At 42.7% G+C, this 16,464-nt stretch overlaps 1 protein-coding gene across 3 annotated transcripts in view; it reads left to right on the forward strand.

The window, feature by feature from the left end:
* fibcd1b (fibrinogen C domain containing 1b) overlaps positions 1-16,464 on the forward strand; it is a 169,924-nt gene that overhangs the window by 95,001 nt on the left and 58,459 nt on the right. For all 3 annotated transcript variants that reach the window (XM_046839692.1, XM_046839693.1, XM_046839694.1), the window contains exon 6: positions 2,193-2,289. In XM_046839692.1, coding sequence (XP_046695648.1) covers positions 2,193-2,289 — 97 coding nt within the window. The remainder of the gene's footprint in view (positions 1-2,192; positions 2,290-16,464) is intronic.

The raw sequence follows: 16,464 nt of genomic DNA on the forward strand, positions 1-16,464 counted from the left end.
TGGACCGGATGACATACCTGTAGAAGCTTGGAGAAGTTTAGGAGAGATGGCAGTGGAGTTTTTAACCAGATTGTTTAACAAGATTCTGGAAGGTGAGAAGATGCCTGAGGAATGGAGAAGGAGTGTGCTGGTACCAATCTTTAAGCATAAGGGAGATGTGCAGACCTGCAGTAACTACAGGGGAGTTAAGTTGATCAGTCACACCATGAAGTTATGGGAAAGAGTAGTGGAAGCCAGGCTGAGAGAAGAGGTGACCATCTGTGAGCAACAGTATGGTTTCATGCCGAGAAAGGGCACCACAGATGCCTTATGTGCATTGGAGTGGTGCGGTTGCAGGGAGAAGAGGTGGAAAAGGTGGAGGAGTTCAGGTACCTGGGGTCAACAGTGCAAAGTAATGGAGAGTGTGTTAGAGAAGTAAAGAAAAGAGTGCAGGCAGGGTGGAGTGGGTGGAGAAGAGTGACAAGAGTGATTTGTCATAGTAGGGTATCTGCAAGAATGAAAGGGAAAGTTTATAGGACTGTGGTGAGACCTGCGATGTTGTATGGATTAGAGACAGTGGCATTGAGTAGAAGACAGGAGGTGGAGCTGGAGGTAGCAGAGCTGAAGATGTTAAGGTTTTCGTTGGGAGTGACGAGGATGGACAAGATTAGAAATTAGTTTATTAGAGGGACGGCGCATGTAGGATGTTTTGGTGACCAGGTGAGGGAGGCGAGATTGAGATGGTTTGGACATGTGCAGAGGAGGGACATGAATTATATTGGCAGAAGAATGCTGAGAATGGAGCCACCAGGTAGGAGGAAAAGAGGAAGGCCAAGGAGGAGGTTCATGGATGTGGTGAGGGAAGACATGCAGGTAGTTGGTGTGAAAGAGGCAGATGTAGAGGACAGGGTGGTATGAAGACGGATGATCCGCTGTGGCGACCCCTAATGGGAGCAGCCGAAAGAAGAAGAAGAAGAAGAAGAAGAAGTAAACTGCAAAGGAACTATTCACTCCTACTGTGCCATTTAAGAGCACAACCCACACATAATAGTTTTACTTGAGGAAAGTTCACTGGCGGCCTGATCAGTTGACATTATCCAACCCCAATAATCCTTTAGTAAAATGGGAGCTGGTTAATAAACAAACCAGCAGTGTTTATTTCACACATTAGAAATAAGCTTTTAAAAGTATTAACAATCAATTATTGGTCAGAAATTGACAAAGAATTAAACAAATGCACTAATGAGAGCTCCTGTTCTGTTTATTCATTTACTACAGTGATTTTTTTTTTACTAGAAACAGGGAAATTCACTATATAGTACTTTTTATACATATAGATAAACACTTGATAATGATTTAAATGTTTGGTGTGAAATTCGGCACATAACTGGGTTTAAGAATATTATACACTGCTATTAAAGATGTAAAAAAAATTTTCGACATTGGATTATATATGACCAAAAACATTTATTATACCATTTTTTTAATGCTAATAACCTCAAAAGACTATTGCACTTCAGTAGCTCCTTTACTTTACTGCTTTGGGACTCTTATGAGCTAAGCAATAAAGTGCATCTTCTTCTTTCAAGGATATTAGCATAGTTTTTGGCCTGCTCTCATTTTGAAAGCTAGTTTTAATTGGTCTCTTGTCTCATTCTAATATGGTGCATAAAGTATATTTGTGCAATTTAACAGTACTAGGAGATGCCTCTTGTTCTGGGAAGAATTTACTGGGGACTGGGGACTTCATAGCAATTTCAAATAAATATTTTTTAGGCCTTTAATATGGATGAAGTTACAACATCTTATGCAAGATGGAAAGGCAGAAGTAAAGTGAACATACACCAACCATGCATAGCATTATGTCCGGTGATGTAAATAACACTGATTATCTCTTTATTGATTTTATGATTAGCGTAAGAATTTGAGCTAGTTTGACAAGGGCTAAATTTTGATGCTTTTTAGTTAATGTTTTTTAGATTGGAACATTTTCAGTGCACTGAAAAGATTTTGGGTTTGAAACAGCACTTGAAATGGCCCCCACGCTAATCAGTGCACTGACTATTGAACTTCATTAGTAAGCTGATTGAGATGCACCTAGAATTTTTTCTGACAAATGAATAATAATAAAAAAAAATCCTAACAATTTGTTACTTTCACTTGTGAGACTGTGCTGGCAACATATGCTAATTTGTAACTCTTTATTTCCCCAGGTGATACAGCGCAGAGAAGATGGATCTGTGAATTTTTTTAGGGACTGGGACTCTTACAGAGAGGGATTTGGCAAGATCACAGGAGAACACTGGCTTGGTAAGTGTGCATGTTTGTGTGTGCGTGTACAGTAGGCTGTTGTGATGCTACATTTTCACATTGTAATTCAATTTTCTTTTTGAGCGGGTCTCTTATCTTTTTCTTTTCAAGATACCGTTTGTGGGGAATGACTCACATATGGATTGGACGAAAAGGTTTATTACTTTGTTAGAGAGCAATTCATCAATGGCAACGGAAACCCAAGGAAAAAAAAAAAAACTTGAGTGCTCTTTAACTTTGTTTTCTCAATTTATCCCCTTCTATTTACATATTAGACTTTACTACACTTTTTGGGAACCTGACCTGAAAATTTGCAGTTGAAGTGCTGTAATCAATCTCTTAACATTGCTGAAAAGTTTCAACAGGATTCTTAAACGTTTGGATACTTGTGTTGGTGCATGAGTAAAAATGGTAGACTCTTGGACTGTGTCAAAAAAAACTCGGCAAAAAAATGGAGAAGCTTTAGCAGTATAATGTTGAAGAATGGGGAAAAGATTTTATAGTGAACATTGAGAGAGCTGTGCGGACATATAGAATGTAATGGATTTGGTTGAAAATGATTCAGGATTGTTGTATTTTGTGGCTTTTCAGTAGGACTGTTTGAGTATCGCTTAGAACTGAAACTATTATTGTATTTTTAAGCAGCCTTTTACTGTGGCAATTTGCCATACAATAATTTCATCTGTACATCTGCAAGCCATAACATTACATGTTAATGTATAGAAAAAGGGGCATCTCTCTCCATGTATTTATTACCAGAGCAGGTACACTTACTGCCAATCCAGTAAAATCATGCAGATATAGTTCAAGAGCTATTGTTAATGTTTAATATGACCGCTGTAATTTTAACCATAGCATGGTTGTTGATTCCAAATTAGTTTTATGGTTTAAACTGCTTATATTCACACATAGCACCTGTCCAGTTGACAATGAATGGTGCAAAAAACCTAAAACAGATCTATCAATACAGACACAACCAGTGTAATTCCTGATCAATCTAGGAACAAGAAATGTAGGTTTGGTGTGCTTAGAAATGTACAGTTAAACCAAGCAAAATGTGAATCAGAGAAGATAAAAAAAATAATAAAATGTGAAAACCACTTTGGAACAGTAGTACATCATGTATACATTATTTATTTGCAGTGGTGTTTTTGTTGGGAGTGTTGGCTCTGATGCCAAATGGAATTCTCAGTAGTGACACTTTCCAGAATGTTTTCTTGAATCACACCTTCATTTTTTTCCTCTATTCTACTTATACAACAAGGAAGGACCTGAGGTTAGAATTATGATTCTAATTCTTTGTGGTTTGCTTTTGGTTAACCCATATCATTTATGTTACTCTTTACCCCTGTAATAATTATATTAGTATATGGATATATGGATTTTATATTTGGTTTGTATGGAAATTAATTTTCTTGTAGAACACCAGGTTCTAAAAAAACTATTCATTCAGCCTTGTTAGAGAAGATTACATTCTATTTTGGGTCCAGCAAAGATGTCCAAACTTTGACATTGTGGGTGATGTTTTTTTATTGCACCTCAACTAAAAGCACTCAAATGGGCCATGTTCAGGTTGCAGTTTATAAATGACTGGCCTGGGGTGCCTTTTCAACTCAGTTAGCCTAATTTTTTTTTTTTGGCATCGCACATATGTTAAAATCCCTGAAATGGGAGAAAAATGAAAGCCAACATCAAACAAAACCTTCATAATATAAAAGGCGGGAAGAATACTGTGTAGTAATACCTAATATTGTGTTGATCCCTGAGTACCACTAAACAGCTTTGATCTCTCAAAGCATAGATTTCACAAGGTCTCTAAAGGTGTGCTGTAAGATCTGTTGTCAATACTTTAGCAGATGCTTTACATCATGTTGCTAAAGTTGCCTCGATTGACTGCACTTGTTTGTCCAGACTGGGAATTTGGAGGCCAATATTTGTCATGTTCCTTAAACCACTTTAGTACAGTTTTTGCAATGTGTCAGAGTACATTATTCTGCAGTGTCCTCAAATTGTATTGCCATGGATGGGTGTATTTGTTTTATTGCAATGTTTTGGTAGTTTAGGTGTGTCAAAGTAGCATCCACCTGAATGCCAGGACCCAAGGTTTCCCACTGTCCCACCTCATTTATCAGATCTGTTAACCTACTTCCATTCCTCTATGGTCTATGTCTGATGTATTCATTGATAGAGACTTTGACGCACTTTTGTAAGTTGCTTTAGATAAGGTCATCTGCCAAATGTCATAAATCTAAGTGTAAATGATACTCAAATATCCATCGAAGGTGCTTACAGCAGGGGGCTATTTTTTCCTGCTTTCCACAAACCAAGGTAAAGCACTTACTCTTTACTTGCTGCCAACTATATCAAACACCTTGACAAGTGCCAATGCAATAAGATAATCACAGTTTCTCACCTCACCTGAAGGGTAATGATTGCTATGACATGTAAACATGTTTCAGAGTGATTCTTACAATTCCCACATTTTTGTAAATAGGTTTTGTTTTTTCACAAGCCCTTAATGTCAAGCTAAAGCTAAACTATTCTATAGGACACTGACCAGTTTTCACTTTTTAATAGAAACACGTGCCTCAGGAAATTGTATTTAGGGCTTAGAGTGCAATGATAGCTTGGCCAAACTCCATCTTCTTGCCTTTTCCACAATTAATTAAAACGAGACTTTGACCTGAAAGTATATAATATGCATACTAACTAACCATGGTAATCTGGAATATTTGAAGTCTGAGAATGTAAGCCCCTTGCTAGGCTTGCTCACAACTTTCCTTCACGCTTTCTAGTTTCACAATCCCCTTACAGATACAGTTTAATGACTACAAAGGCTGAGGTCAGCACTATAATGTTCCTTTTTAATTGGAAATTGAATTATTTTTCAACATGACATCCACATGAACACTTTCAGAGGCAGATTTCCTCTGCAGAGGTTTTTTCCATTTTTGAGTAAATTTTGCCATTTACTGACATATCCTTCAGCATCCATACATATTTAAATCAACAGTATTAAAAATATAAAGCATTTTTATAAAACCATTTCAACTTTAGGTAATTAATTTATCCCCACAATTAGAATTTCGCTATGTTTCTAACTACCATTTTCAGAAATTCCTGTCTACAAACTGTGTTCTTTGAAATCCATGAGAAAAGAATATTATACTGTGATTATTTTCAAGGTTATAGTGCATGCCTTACTGTATGTGCCTTACTAGAAGGAGGTACGTCTTGATTTATGTTAAACTATGCCTGCACAATCATTTTCTTTACCTAATTTGCTAAAATAACTTTAGACAAAGTCCAACATGGTGATTACAAAATAACACACACCTTATCAGTCAACCAATAGCTGGTGGTCAGTTTGCTCCCAGCATTCTAGAGTGTTGAAGATACTCTAGTTCCAAGCAGTCTAGCAGTGCTCAAGTTAATCCTCTAATTCCATTAGGGCTTGATCAGTAACCCTTGATTAAAAATTTTCAAAGGTTACAAAAATGTTCATTTTACATGTACAAATATAAATGTCATCATTTTAATATGAATAACTTTGCAGTTTCACACGTCTTCATGCCAACACAAACCACAGATCACATCTACTCTCGGAGTCAGGGGCAAGTATCAATAGATCAATACTAAATGTGCAAGTCAGTGCACTCTTCTTGATGCTGCAGATTTTACTATAACAGCTGGATCAATTACTAGCATTTCTGACCATGACTTAATATCCTGAATCTACTTCTTCTACCCGTGTAATTCCAATTGGTAAGTGTATCAGTGTGGCATAGTGGGGCTTTTTGGGAGGTCATATCCATGGTCACAAGGCAAATAAATGAGCAGAAAACTCCAGTAGTTAAACAAATGCTAAAAGATAGATCACTGGAGTAACCATGTAGATCCAACAGCAAGTGAGTTTGGAACGGGAACTTATAAAGGGGACCAGGTAATGCAGAATAGGTGTTGGCGATTAGCGCCGGAAGAGGGGGTGTGGCAGGAGGATCCCTGACAATATACAATTTTATATAGGAATCTTACCATGGTTGTATTTCATACCATAGTTATTACATAAACTGTACAAATGCATTTAGTATTCATTGCTACTTTCTAACACTTCTTCCCATTGCTGACTTTCACTCTCTTTCTCTCTCTCTCTCTCTCTCTCTCTCTCTTTCTCTCTCTCTCAGGCTCTCTCACTCTATTTGTTTAATTAGCTGTTTGTTAAATTAGAAAGAAAACACCACGATGTTCTTTCATCATACATTCTCCACTTTTTGTTTTGACCTTTGACCTTCTCTTTCCCTAAGAATCCAATCTAATATAGGTTAATATTTATTTTCGGCAGAATTATTATACAAATGATGTCCTGTGACCTCGTTTAAAATGTAAAGTAGATTTAACACTAGATTTATAGAACCGGCCAAACATAATGGCCCGATTACATTGCTTTTATACTTCTCATATAATAAAATTGTGTTTAATTAATAAATGTTTTACACTACTTCAGTCTTAACCGGAGATATCCTTTTAGAAATAGGTCTTATTTTCATCCTTGTTATGAGTTACATAAACATTGGATTTCTTCATGTAAAAAAGCATCTCTGTGATTATAATCAGTCACTACAGTACATACTACGGCAGTTTACCAGTACACCCGATAATTAATTATTTTTTTAAGTTAATTTATAAATAAACATATTTTGAAGTAGAAATTAAATAAATTATTTTTTATTATATTTTTGGTAATTTTTTATTTTAAAGAAAGTTTGCGTTCAACTAACAGCTTTAATTCTAATGTCACCAACAGCGCAGCCTTGAGAACATTTTGTACTGCCAAAATGAAGAGTGCAGCAGGAATGGAGGCACTCAGAAATGTATAGCACAAGAGTGATCATCAGGGTTTCATGTCATAGCTGGGAGACCTGAAGAGATTTGAAAAGACTTGAAAACTGATTCTGACTTGCTGTGCAGCTTGAGAGGTAATTATTTTGCTTGGCAGGTTCCAGCTATAAATTGTTCCCCTATGAAAAAAAAAAAAAAAAAGTATTCCCTTAAACTGTAATATTATAGTAAACGTTATTATCTTAGCATAAAACTAATTGTCTGACAGTTTTTTAGCTGTTTCCTTTATTTGCTTTAATCCGACTGCACACTTCCTAATCCTACAGTCAGAATAAGATAGCTTCTTGATCTAGCTGCATTGAACCTTGAACTACCTGCATTAAAAAATACTCCTAATTTATTCCTAATGAGCAGGCCAAAGGCAACGATGGCAAGGCAAAAACTTCCCGAGACCATACGGGAAGGACTGAGACTCTAAAGGGAATGCCTTAATCTGGGTAACACCTATAGAGATTGATTTTAAATAATTTCCTTCTATAGCGGTGCAATATATGGTCATAAACTGCAGTTGTGTAAGTAGGAAATTTATTCAAGTTTCAATTGTTCAACAATTGAGACTTGTGTAGAACACTATTCTATCATAGCAATTGTTGTTATAACTCATCAGAGCAGAACTGCTTGTATCAATTGCCGTCTTCCGAAAATCCGAAAAGCCATTTTAATGGTCACAATATTTTCAATTGAAAGTCATCTCATGTATTTTAAACTGTCCATGTTTGTCCCTCCTTAGCAGTGGCAAGTGGTTTCCAAGTTATGAGAACAACATTCAGACTTGGGGGTGGATCAAGCAGGTTCAGATCACTGGTATGTTAGGATAGAATGTTTGAAAATATTGTAAACTTTTGCTACACCATTGTAGCCAAATAACATTTTCAAACATTTATTTTTAGCTAAATAATATTTTTCAAGTTAAGCTTATTGGTTAAGGTGGTGGGCTATTGGGTGAAAGTCCAAGCATTGCTGAACTATATGTTGGCTTCTTTTTAAATCTTAGTTCTGTCTGAGTTCTAAGCACCAGCCAAAAGAGTACAATGTAAATGTATACCACTCAGTGGGATCAATATGAAGGCATAGATGGAAGTAATCTGTATGATTGTGTTAGTACAGTAAGTGCAATGTACTCATACATGATGCCAAATGCCAGTATATGTGGTCATGGCCTGAATTTGTTAACTGTAAAGTAGTAATACAAATAATTTATGACAGATGAACAGAAAATAAAATTGAGATGCTACTATGCTACACAAGTTAGCTGTTTTCAGACACCAAGAAAAAAAAAAACATTATCCATGTTGGTTTTTATCCTGTTTTTGACCATAGCATCCTGTAGCTGCTAAAAAGTGATTACTAAGTCAGATACATGATCATTTGGCATTTGAGTTGGATAAATATAGAATCATAATGATGACTCTGTTCACCTCAGTTTGTGCTGACTGTTGCCTCGGATTCTTGTTCCTGTTCTTGGTTGACTGGAGTAAAACTCATTATGGTTTTTAATGTTGTAACCAATCCGTCTCAAGGTTTGACATGTTTGCATTCCAAGTTGCTTTTATGTTCACAGTAATTGTAAAAAGTTATTGTTTTTTAATCTAATATATGCACCTACATTTAGTTTTTTTTTTTTTCAGAGACACACAGGCTGTATAAATGACTGTTTAAACTGCTTGTTGTTGTTGTGATCATATAGTAAATATAGTAAACTTAATGGTGAACTTTTATAGAACTAGTCTTTTTTATATATACTGTAAAACATAATTCAGATTGATATATATAATGCAGACAAAACATGAGACATGTTGTTGAGATGTTTTTTCCAGAAGTCTTTAACACTCACAGCTGGCTGTCTTTTCAACATCACCTCAGCGGTTCATGTTGCTCTGTCAAATAAGATATTGTACAGCATTTCAGAAAAGGTCTCTCTCTCTCTCTCTCTCTCTCTCTCTCTCTCTCTGCCCAATATATATATATGTCTATTCAGCCAATCAATCCAAGAAATAAACAGGTCACTCTTAACCTCATTGCTTTCCATTTCTGCAATTGCAACTCATCTTTTCTTATATACAATACAGTAAAGTTTACTCTATACCAAATTGTGAAGTTTTGTTTTAAAAAAAAAAAAACGTTCAAAGTTTTGAATACTGATTGTCAAAAATAGTCCTTTAGGAACGAGACACTGCACCAAGAGTGCTTTGGGAACGCTTCTGCATTGTCAACGCTTCGAATCAGGTGTGTAATCTGTCCAATGGAAAGCACTGTGTCACTGGTGGGGTGACGTTACAACCAGAAAGCTATAAAAGCACATGGAGTGAAGCCAGCGCTAGTTTCTGAAAGGGAAGAAACGGCTGCAGGGATGCTCGAAGTGTCGCCTGGAGATGCAGCATCTCGTTTCCTCAGGGAACCATGGTTACATATGTAACCTCTAGATGTTCCCTTTCAGGAACTCAAGCTGTGTCAACAGTGCTTTGGGAACGAGAGTCCAATACCACCAGAATGACCAGTCCCTGCCCAGTGTGTAAGAACACAGCTAGGTCAAAGGACAGAGGGGCCAGGATTGGCACTGAGGTCAAGGTTATAAAACCTGACAAAGGTTGGACCAGTCTGCAGCATTGCAGATGTCATGGAGAGAAACTCCAGAGGACCATGCCTAAGAGGCTGCCACACTGAAAGGAGCGGGGTGACCAGAGGACTCATAGGAGGATGCAATCCCATCCACAATCCATCTGCTAAGCGTCTGCTTGTTCCCAGGCAGGCCTTTCCTCGGATGGCCATAGCAGATAAATAGTGTTCCCGACTTCCTCCACAGATTTGTGGACAAGAGACTGAACAAGCAACTGGGCAGCCTGTATGGACAGAAATGGTCGAATCCTTCGGATGTTATAGAGAAGAAATCGACAAGAACGAGCAACATTAGCGATATGTGGGAAAAAAGACAGTTCATTGTCCATAGTTACCCCAAGGTTACGAGCAGTGGCTGAAGGGGAGAGCAGAGAGTCATGAAGTGTTATTTGTAGATCTTGACCTTGAGAGATAGACAGACAGTTGGTTAAAAAAAGTGCGTTCCAGAGATTTAGAAAGAAAGGAAAGGAGTGATACCGGTCTGTAGTTGTTGATGTCTGATGGATCCAGAGCCGGTTTCTTCAAGATAGGAATGACCCTTGCTTGATTGAAGGTAGTTGGTACATAGCCAGATGTTAATGACCCATTGATGATTGTGGAGATGAAGGGCAGGAGATCTTGCGTGATGGTCTGGAGCGTAGTTGAAGGATTGGATCTAGAGGACAGGTGGTGGGATTGCAGGATCGGATGACTTGCAGTATCTCATCTTCTGTTAAGGTTGAGAAGCTTGATAGAGACGTAGTGGATTGTTGGCTGTGTTGTGTAATCATAGTTGGAGAGGAAGTGAAGGTCTGGCAGATTTTCCTAATCTTCTCATCATAGAAGGAGGCAAAGTCATTAGCAGTCAGGGAGGATGGAGCAGGTGCAGCAGGGGTTTAGTAGAGAAGAGAAGATGTTGTGAAGCTTACGAGGATCTTGTGCAGAGGCCTCAAGCTTTTCCTTGTAGAAGGCAGTTTTGGCAGAAGTCACCTCCAAAGAAAATTTGGTCAGGAGTGCACGGTAAGATGAGAGGTCTACATCAAGCTGTGATTTTTTCCACTTCCTCTCTGCAGATCGGAGTTCTCGTCGATTACTGCGCAAAACTTCTGACAGCCACGGTGTGGGACAAGAAGTCTTCTTGGGTCTTGTAGTCAAGGGACAAAGGAGGTCCATGGTTGAGGAAAGAGATGAGAGGAAGGAGTCCGTAGCAACGTCTAAGGGTAGAGAGGAAAAGGAGATGGGGTCAGGAAGAGATGAAAGAGTACATGAAGTTACAGAGGAGGGGGAGATAGAGTGAAGGTTAGGACGGATAAGAGAGACATGTAAATTATTTTTAGGTTGAATAGGAAGAGTGATTAAAAAGGAAACCAGGTGATGATCAGAGATTGGAAGTGGAGTGGCAGTCATGTCTGTAGCTGGAGTAGGACGGGTGAAAACCAGGTCCAGGACATTTCCTCCCTTGTGTGTTGGAGGGCAGCTGTTAAATGTCAAGGAGAAGGTATTCAGAAAAGGCAAGAGGCAAGATGACTGAAGTTTGTCGGATGGGAGGTTGAAGTCACCAAGAACTGTCAGCGGGGTGCCGTCAGAGGGGAAAGTACTGAGGAGCATGTCCATCTCTTCTAGGAAGTCCCCAAGGGGACCAGGAGGGTGGTAGATGACAATGATGAAAAGGTTGATTGGAGAGGTAACTGAAACTGCATGAAATTCAAAAGAAGAGATGGTTAAATGAGACAAAGGGAGAGGTGTGAAACACCATCTCTGTGATAAAAGTAGACCTGTACCACCACCTCTACCAGTTTCTCTTGGTGAATGAGAGAAAGCATAGGCAGAAGACAGAGCAGCTGGTGTAGCAGTGTTCTGTGGGGATATCCAGGTCTCTGTAAGTGCCAGAAAGTCGAATGTGTAGTGGGAAGCCAAGCCTGTGATGAAGTCAGCTTTCCTTACAGCAGACTGACAATTCCAGAGCCCACCTACCACCGCTGTTTGAGATTGAGACAACAGGGAAGGGTAGATGAGGTTACTGACGATGTGACATCTGTTCTGTGGATAGGAACGTCTGTGTCTGTAAGAGATTACTACAGAGATGGGTTTGAGGCACATGACTAATCTCCCAGTTTGAGATCAATGTGTTTTTAAAGTAAGAAATAGTATAAATAGGACTTTCTAAATACACTAAGAGTTACTGACTTTAAGGGGGTTACCTACTTGTGGGGACTACCTACTACATTCAATATAAGTGAGTAAGCCCTGCCCACAATTCACACCTCAAGTGAGACTGAAACTACTCTTGATTAATCACCTGACCAAGCTAATAAGCACAGACCAACACTCTAGAATCAACTGAGTTAAATAGATATACAAAGTTAGAATCCTACCTTACCAGAAGAGAGTAAATTCAAGATAGAGCTAAAGCACACTGAAGATTGAGCTGGTTACGCCTTCAATATAAGTGAGTAAGCCCTGCCCACAATTCACACCTCAAGTGAGACTGAAACTACTCTTGATTAATCACCTGACCAAGCTAATAAGCACAGACCAACACTCTAGAATCAACTGAGTTAAATAGATATACAAAGTTAGAATCCTACCTTACCAGAAGAGAGTAAATTCAAGATAGAGCTAAAGCACACTGAAGATTGAGCTGGTTACGCCTTCAATATAAGTGAGTAAGCCCTGCCCACAATTCACACCTCAAGTGAGACTGAAACTATTCTTGATTAATCACCTGACCAAGCTAATAAGCACAGACCAACACTCTAGAATCAACTGAGTTAAATAGATATACAAAGTTAGAATCCTACCTTACCAGAAGGAGTAAATTCAAGATAGAGCTAAAGCACACTGAAGATTGAGCTGGTTACGCCTTCAATATAAGTGAGTAAGCCCTGCCCACAATTCACACCTCAAGTGAGACTGAAACTACTCTTGATTAATCACCTGACCAAGCTAATAAGCACAGACCAACACTCTAGAATCAACTGAGTTAAATAGATATACAAAGTTAGAATCCTACCTTACCAGAAGAGAGTAAATTCAAGATAGAGCTAAAGCACACTGCGTATGAGAATCACTCTCCAGCGTATTCTCTGTTTTGTTTGTTCTTTTGTTTCTGACCTGATCATTCTGTCCTCCGGTTTTCGGCTCGGCTCGGCTCGCGCTGAAAGCGTTCCGGTTTCCGGCTCGGCTCTGCTCTGCTCGCGCCGAACGCGCTCCGGTTTCCGACTCGGCTCTGATCTGCTCGCGCTGAACGCGCCCCGGTTTCCGGCTTGGCTCTGCTCTGCTCGCGCTGGACGCGCTCCGGTTTCTGGCTCGGCTCTGCTCGCGCTGAACGCGCCCGGTTTCCGGCTTGGCTCTGCTCTGCTCGCGCGAACGCACTCCCGTTCCGGCTCGAATCCTCACCCTCCGCACATCGGCTCCTGAATCGACTCCTGAATCGACTCCTGAATCGACTCCTGAATCGGCTTCCGATTCAGCTCTGCACAGCTTTTCTCCCTGCTTCTTTTGCAACTGCCTTGGATCCTATAACCTGAACTTTCTGTCATAACAATCTGGCCAACATGGATCCCGTGGATGTACCTGCCTCTAGCGCCGCTTTAACGGCCTTGTCTCGCCGACAAGCGGCGCAGGAGCAACAAATCCAAAACCTCTCTACTGGCGTGCAGAAAATCATGGGATTTTTGCACACACGTTTTGGTGACCGACTCACCACAGGTGCTTCGCCGCCATCATCATCTGCTGCCCCGGCCCGGCAGGCCCCTGCTCCTCCTACCGCCCCTTCAGCTATGCGTGAGCCTCAGCTCGCGCAGCCAGCCCGGTTTTCGGGCGACCCTGACTCCTGCTGATCGTTTATTATGCAGTGCGACCTGATTTTTAGCATGCAGCCCTCCCAATTCGGTACAGAGCGCTCCAAGTTGGCCTACGTCATTTCCCTCCTGTCGGGCCGAGCCCTAAGGTGGGCCACTGTGGAGTGGGAAAGCCAATCAGCCAACTGCAGATCGTTCGCCGCCTTTTCTGCTGAACTCCGGAAGGTCTTCGGCACGTCTACGCCACGCCAAGATGCCGCCCGCTCCCTGGTCTCGGCCGCACAGGGGCATCGCTCTGTTGCAGAATTCGCGGCTGAGTTCCGGACCCAGGCCACTGACAGCGGATGGGATCGCACCGCACTAAGCCTCTGCTCATGTCAGTGGGGGAACGACATCAGGAGTGGCTTTCCTTCCTGGTCATCTCCTCTCCCCAAGCCCCCATTATGCTCGGGTTCCCTTGGCTTCAGAAACACAACCCACGTGTTGATTGGATCACAGGGTGTATCCTTGATTGGGGTGTGCATTGCTTCGGCCACTGCCTTGCTCTCCCTCCACCCAAACCACTGCCGGTTGTCACTCCCGAGCACTCTGATTTAGCATCGGTTCCTGAGATCTATCATGGCCTTGCGCGCGTGTTCAGTAAGGCCTTGGCTACCTCCCTGCCTCCCCACCGGCACTTTGACTGTGCCATCGAACTGCATCCCGGAGCCAGTCCCCCTAGGGGACTGTATCAGTTATCAGCCCCGGAGAGGACTGCCATGAACCAGTATATCCGGGAGTCCCTGGCAGCAGGTATCATCCGACCATCCTCCTCCCCAGCTGGGGCGGGTTTCTTCTTTGTCGAAAAGAAGGATAAGTCCCTACGCCCATGTATTGACTACCGGGGTCTTAACGCGATCACTGTCCGGAACCGTTATCCCATGCCGCTTATGGCCTCGGCGTTCGAGCTCCTGCATGGTGCCACGATCTTCACTAAGCTGGATCTACGCAACGCGCACTACCTGGTGCGTATCAGGGAGGGGGATGAATGGAAGACCGCCTTCAATACCCCAGCCGGTCATTACGAGTACCTTGTCATGCCGTTCGGCCTTACCAACGCTCCGGCCGTCTTTCAGGCTCTAGTCAACGAGGTCCTCCGTGACATGCTCAATATGTTTGTGTTTGTCTACCTAGATGATATCCTGATCTTCTCCCACTCCATGGACGAACACGTCCGGCAGGTGCGTCAGGTCTTGGAGAGACTTCTCAAGAACGGGCTCTACGTAAAACCCGAGAAGTGTGAGTTCCACACCTCACAAACCTCGTTCCTGGGATACCTGCTTTCAGCTGGTAATATCCGGATGGACCCTGCCAGGGTCCAGGCAATCCGGGACTGGCCGACCCCCACCTCCTGCCGCCATTTACAAAGGTTCCTGGGCTTCGCCAATTTTTATCGCCGCCGTAAGGGCTATAGTTCGGTGGCGGCACCTCCACCTCCTGACGTCTTCCCTCCGCTCGTTCTTTTGGGGCCCTGAGGCTGAGGAGGCATTTCTGGAGCTTAAGCGGCGGTTCACGGAGGCGCCCATCCTCATCTTTCCTGACCCGGCTCGGCAGTTCGTTGTTGAAGTTGACGCCTCCGGCGTGGGAGTGGGGGCGGTGCTCTCCCAGGTCTGCCCTGAGGATAACCGCCTGCATCCTTGCGCTTTTTTTTTCCAGGCGCCTTAGCTCCTCAGAACGTAACTACCCGGTGGGTGAGAGGGAGCTCCTGGCTGTCAAACTGGCAAACAGGTCCCCTTTCTGGTCTGGACGGATCATCGCAACCTTGAGTACCTCCAATCGGCTAAACGGCTCAACCCCTGACAGGCTATCCCTGACTTTGGCCGCTTCCAGTTCTCTCTTTTGTACCGGCCTGGGAGCCGGAATGTCAAGCCTGATGCGCTCTCTAGGGTTCATGCCCTGGAGGAGGAGGAGCCATGCCCAGAGACCATCCTTGCCAAGTCTGTGTCGGTCCACACCCTTAGTCTCGCTTTGGAGGAGCGTGTCAAGAATGCCCGAGACAGGGGCCCTGTCCCCGAGGGTTGCCCCACTGGTCTCCTGTTCGTCCTCAAGGGTCTCCGCTCTGGAGTTCTTCAATGGTGTCACAACTCCCTGTTCTTCTGTCACCCCGGTCAGCCACGCACCTTGTCTCTGGTCAAGGCACGCTTCTGGTGGCCTTCCGTAGTAAAGGACACCCGGGACTTTGTCGCAGCCTGCCCCGACTGTGCCCAACACAAGAACCCTCGTGGCCGCCCCCAAGGTCTTCTTCGGCCCCTTCCTATTCCGAAACGCCCGTGGTCGCACATCGCCATGGACTTCGTTACCGGGCTGCCCATTTCCAGTGGCAACACGGTTGTCATGACGGTCATTGATCGGTTTTCTAAGATGGGCCACTTCATCGCTCTACCCAAGCTGCCATCTGCCAAGGAAACCGCCAAGCTGGCCCTCCAGCACATATTCCGCCTTCATGGTTTCCCCAGGGATATCGTCTCGGACCGCGGACCCCAATTCTCGGCGCAGTTTTGGAGGGAGTTCTGCCGCCTCCTGGGCATCTCGACCAGCCTCTCATCTGGGTTTCACCCCCAGACGAACGGACAGACCAAGAGACTCAACCAGGATCTTGAAACCGGTCTCCGCCTCCTTTGCAGTCAGGAACCCTCCTCCTGGTCGGACAAACTTTTATGGATTGAGTATGCCCATATTGACCTGCCACGGGACTTGCGCCCTTCCAGGTGGTCCACGGTTTTCTGCCGCCAATTTTCTCCAACCAGGAACCCCGGTCCGCCGTTCCTTCTGCCGCCCTTTTCTTCCGACGCTGCCGTCGAGGCTGGAGAGTGGCCCGTGAAGCCCTGCTAAAGAATGG

The sequence above is a fragment of the Silurus meridionalis genome, chromosome 25 (genome assembly GCF_014805685.1).
Source record: "Silurus meridionalis isolate SWU-2019-XX chromosome 25, ASM1480568v1, whole genome shotgun sequence".
NCBI classification, from domain to species: domain Eukaryota; kingdom Metazoa; phylum Chordata; class Actinopteri; order Siluriformes; family Siluridae; genus Silurus; species Silurus meridionalis.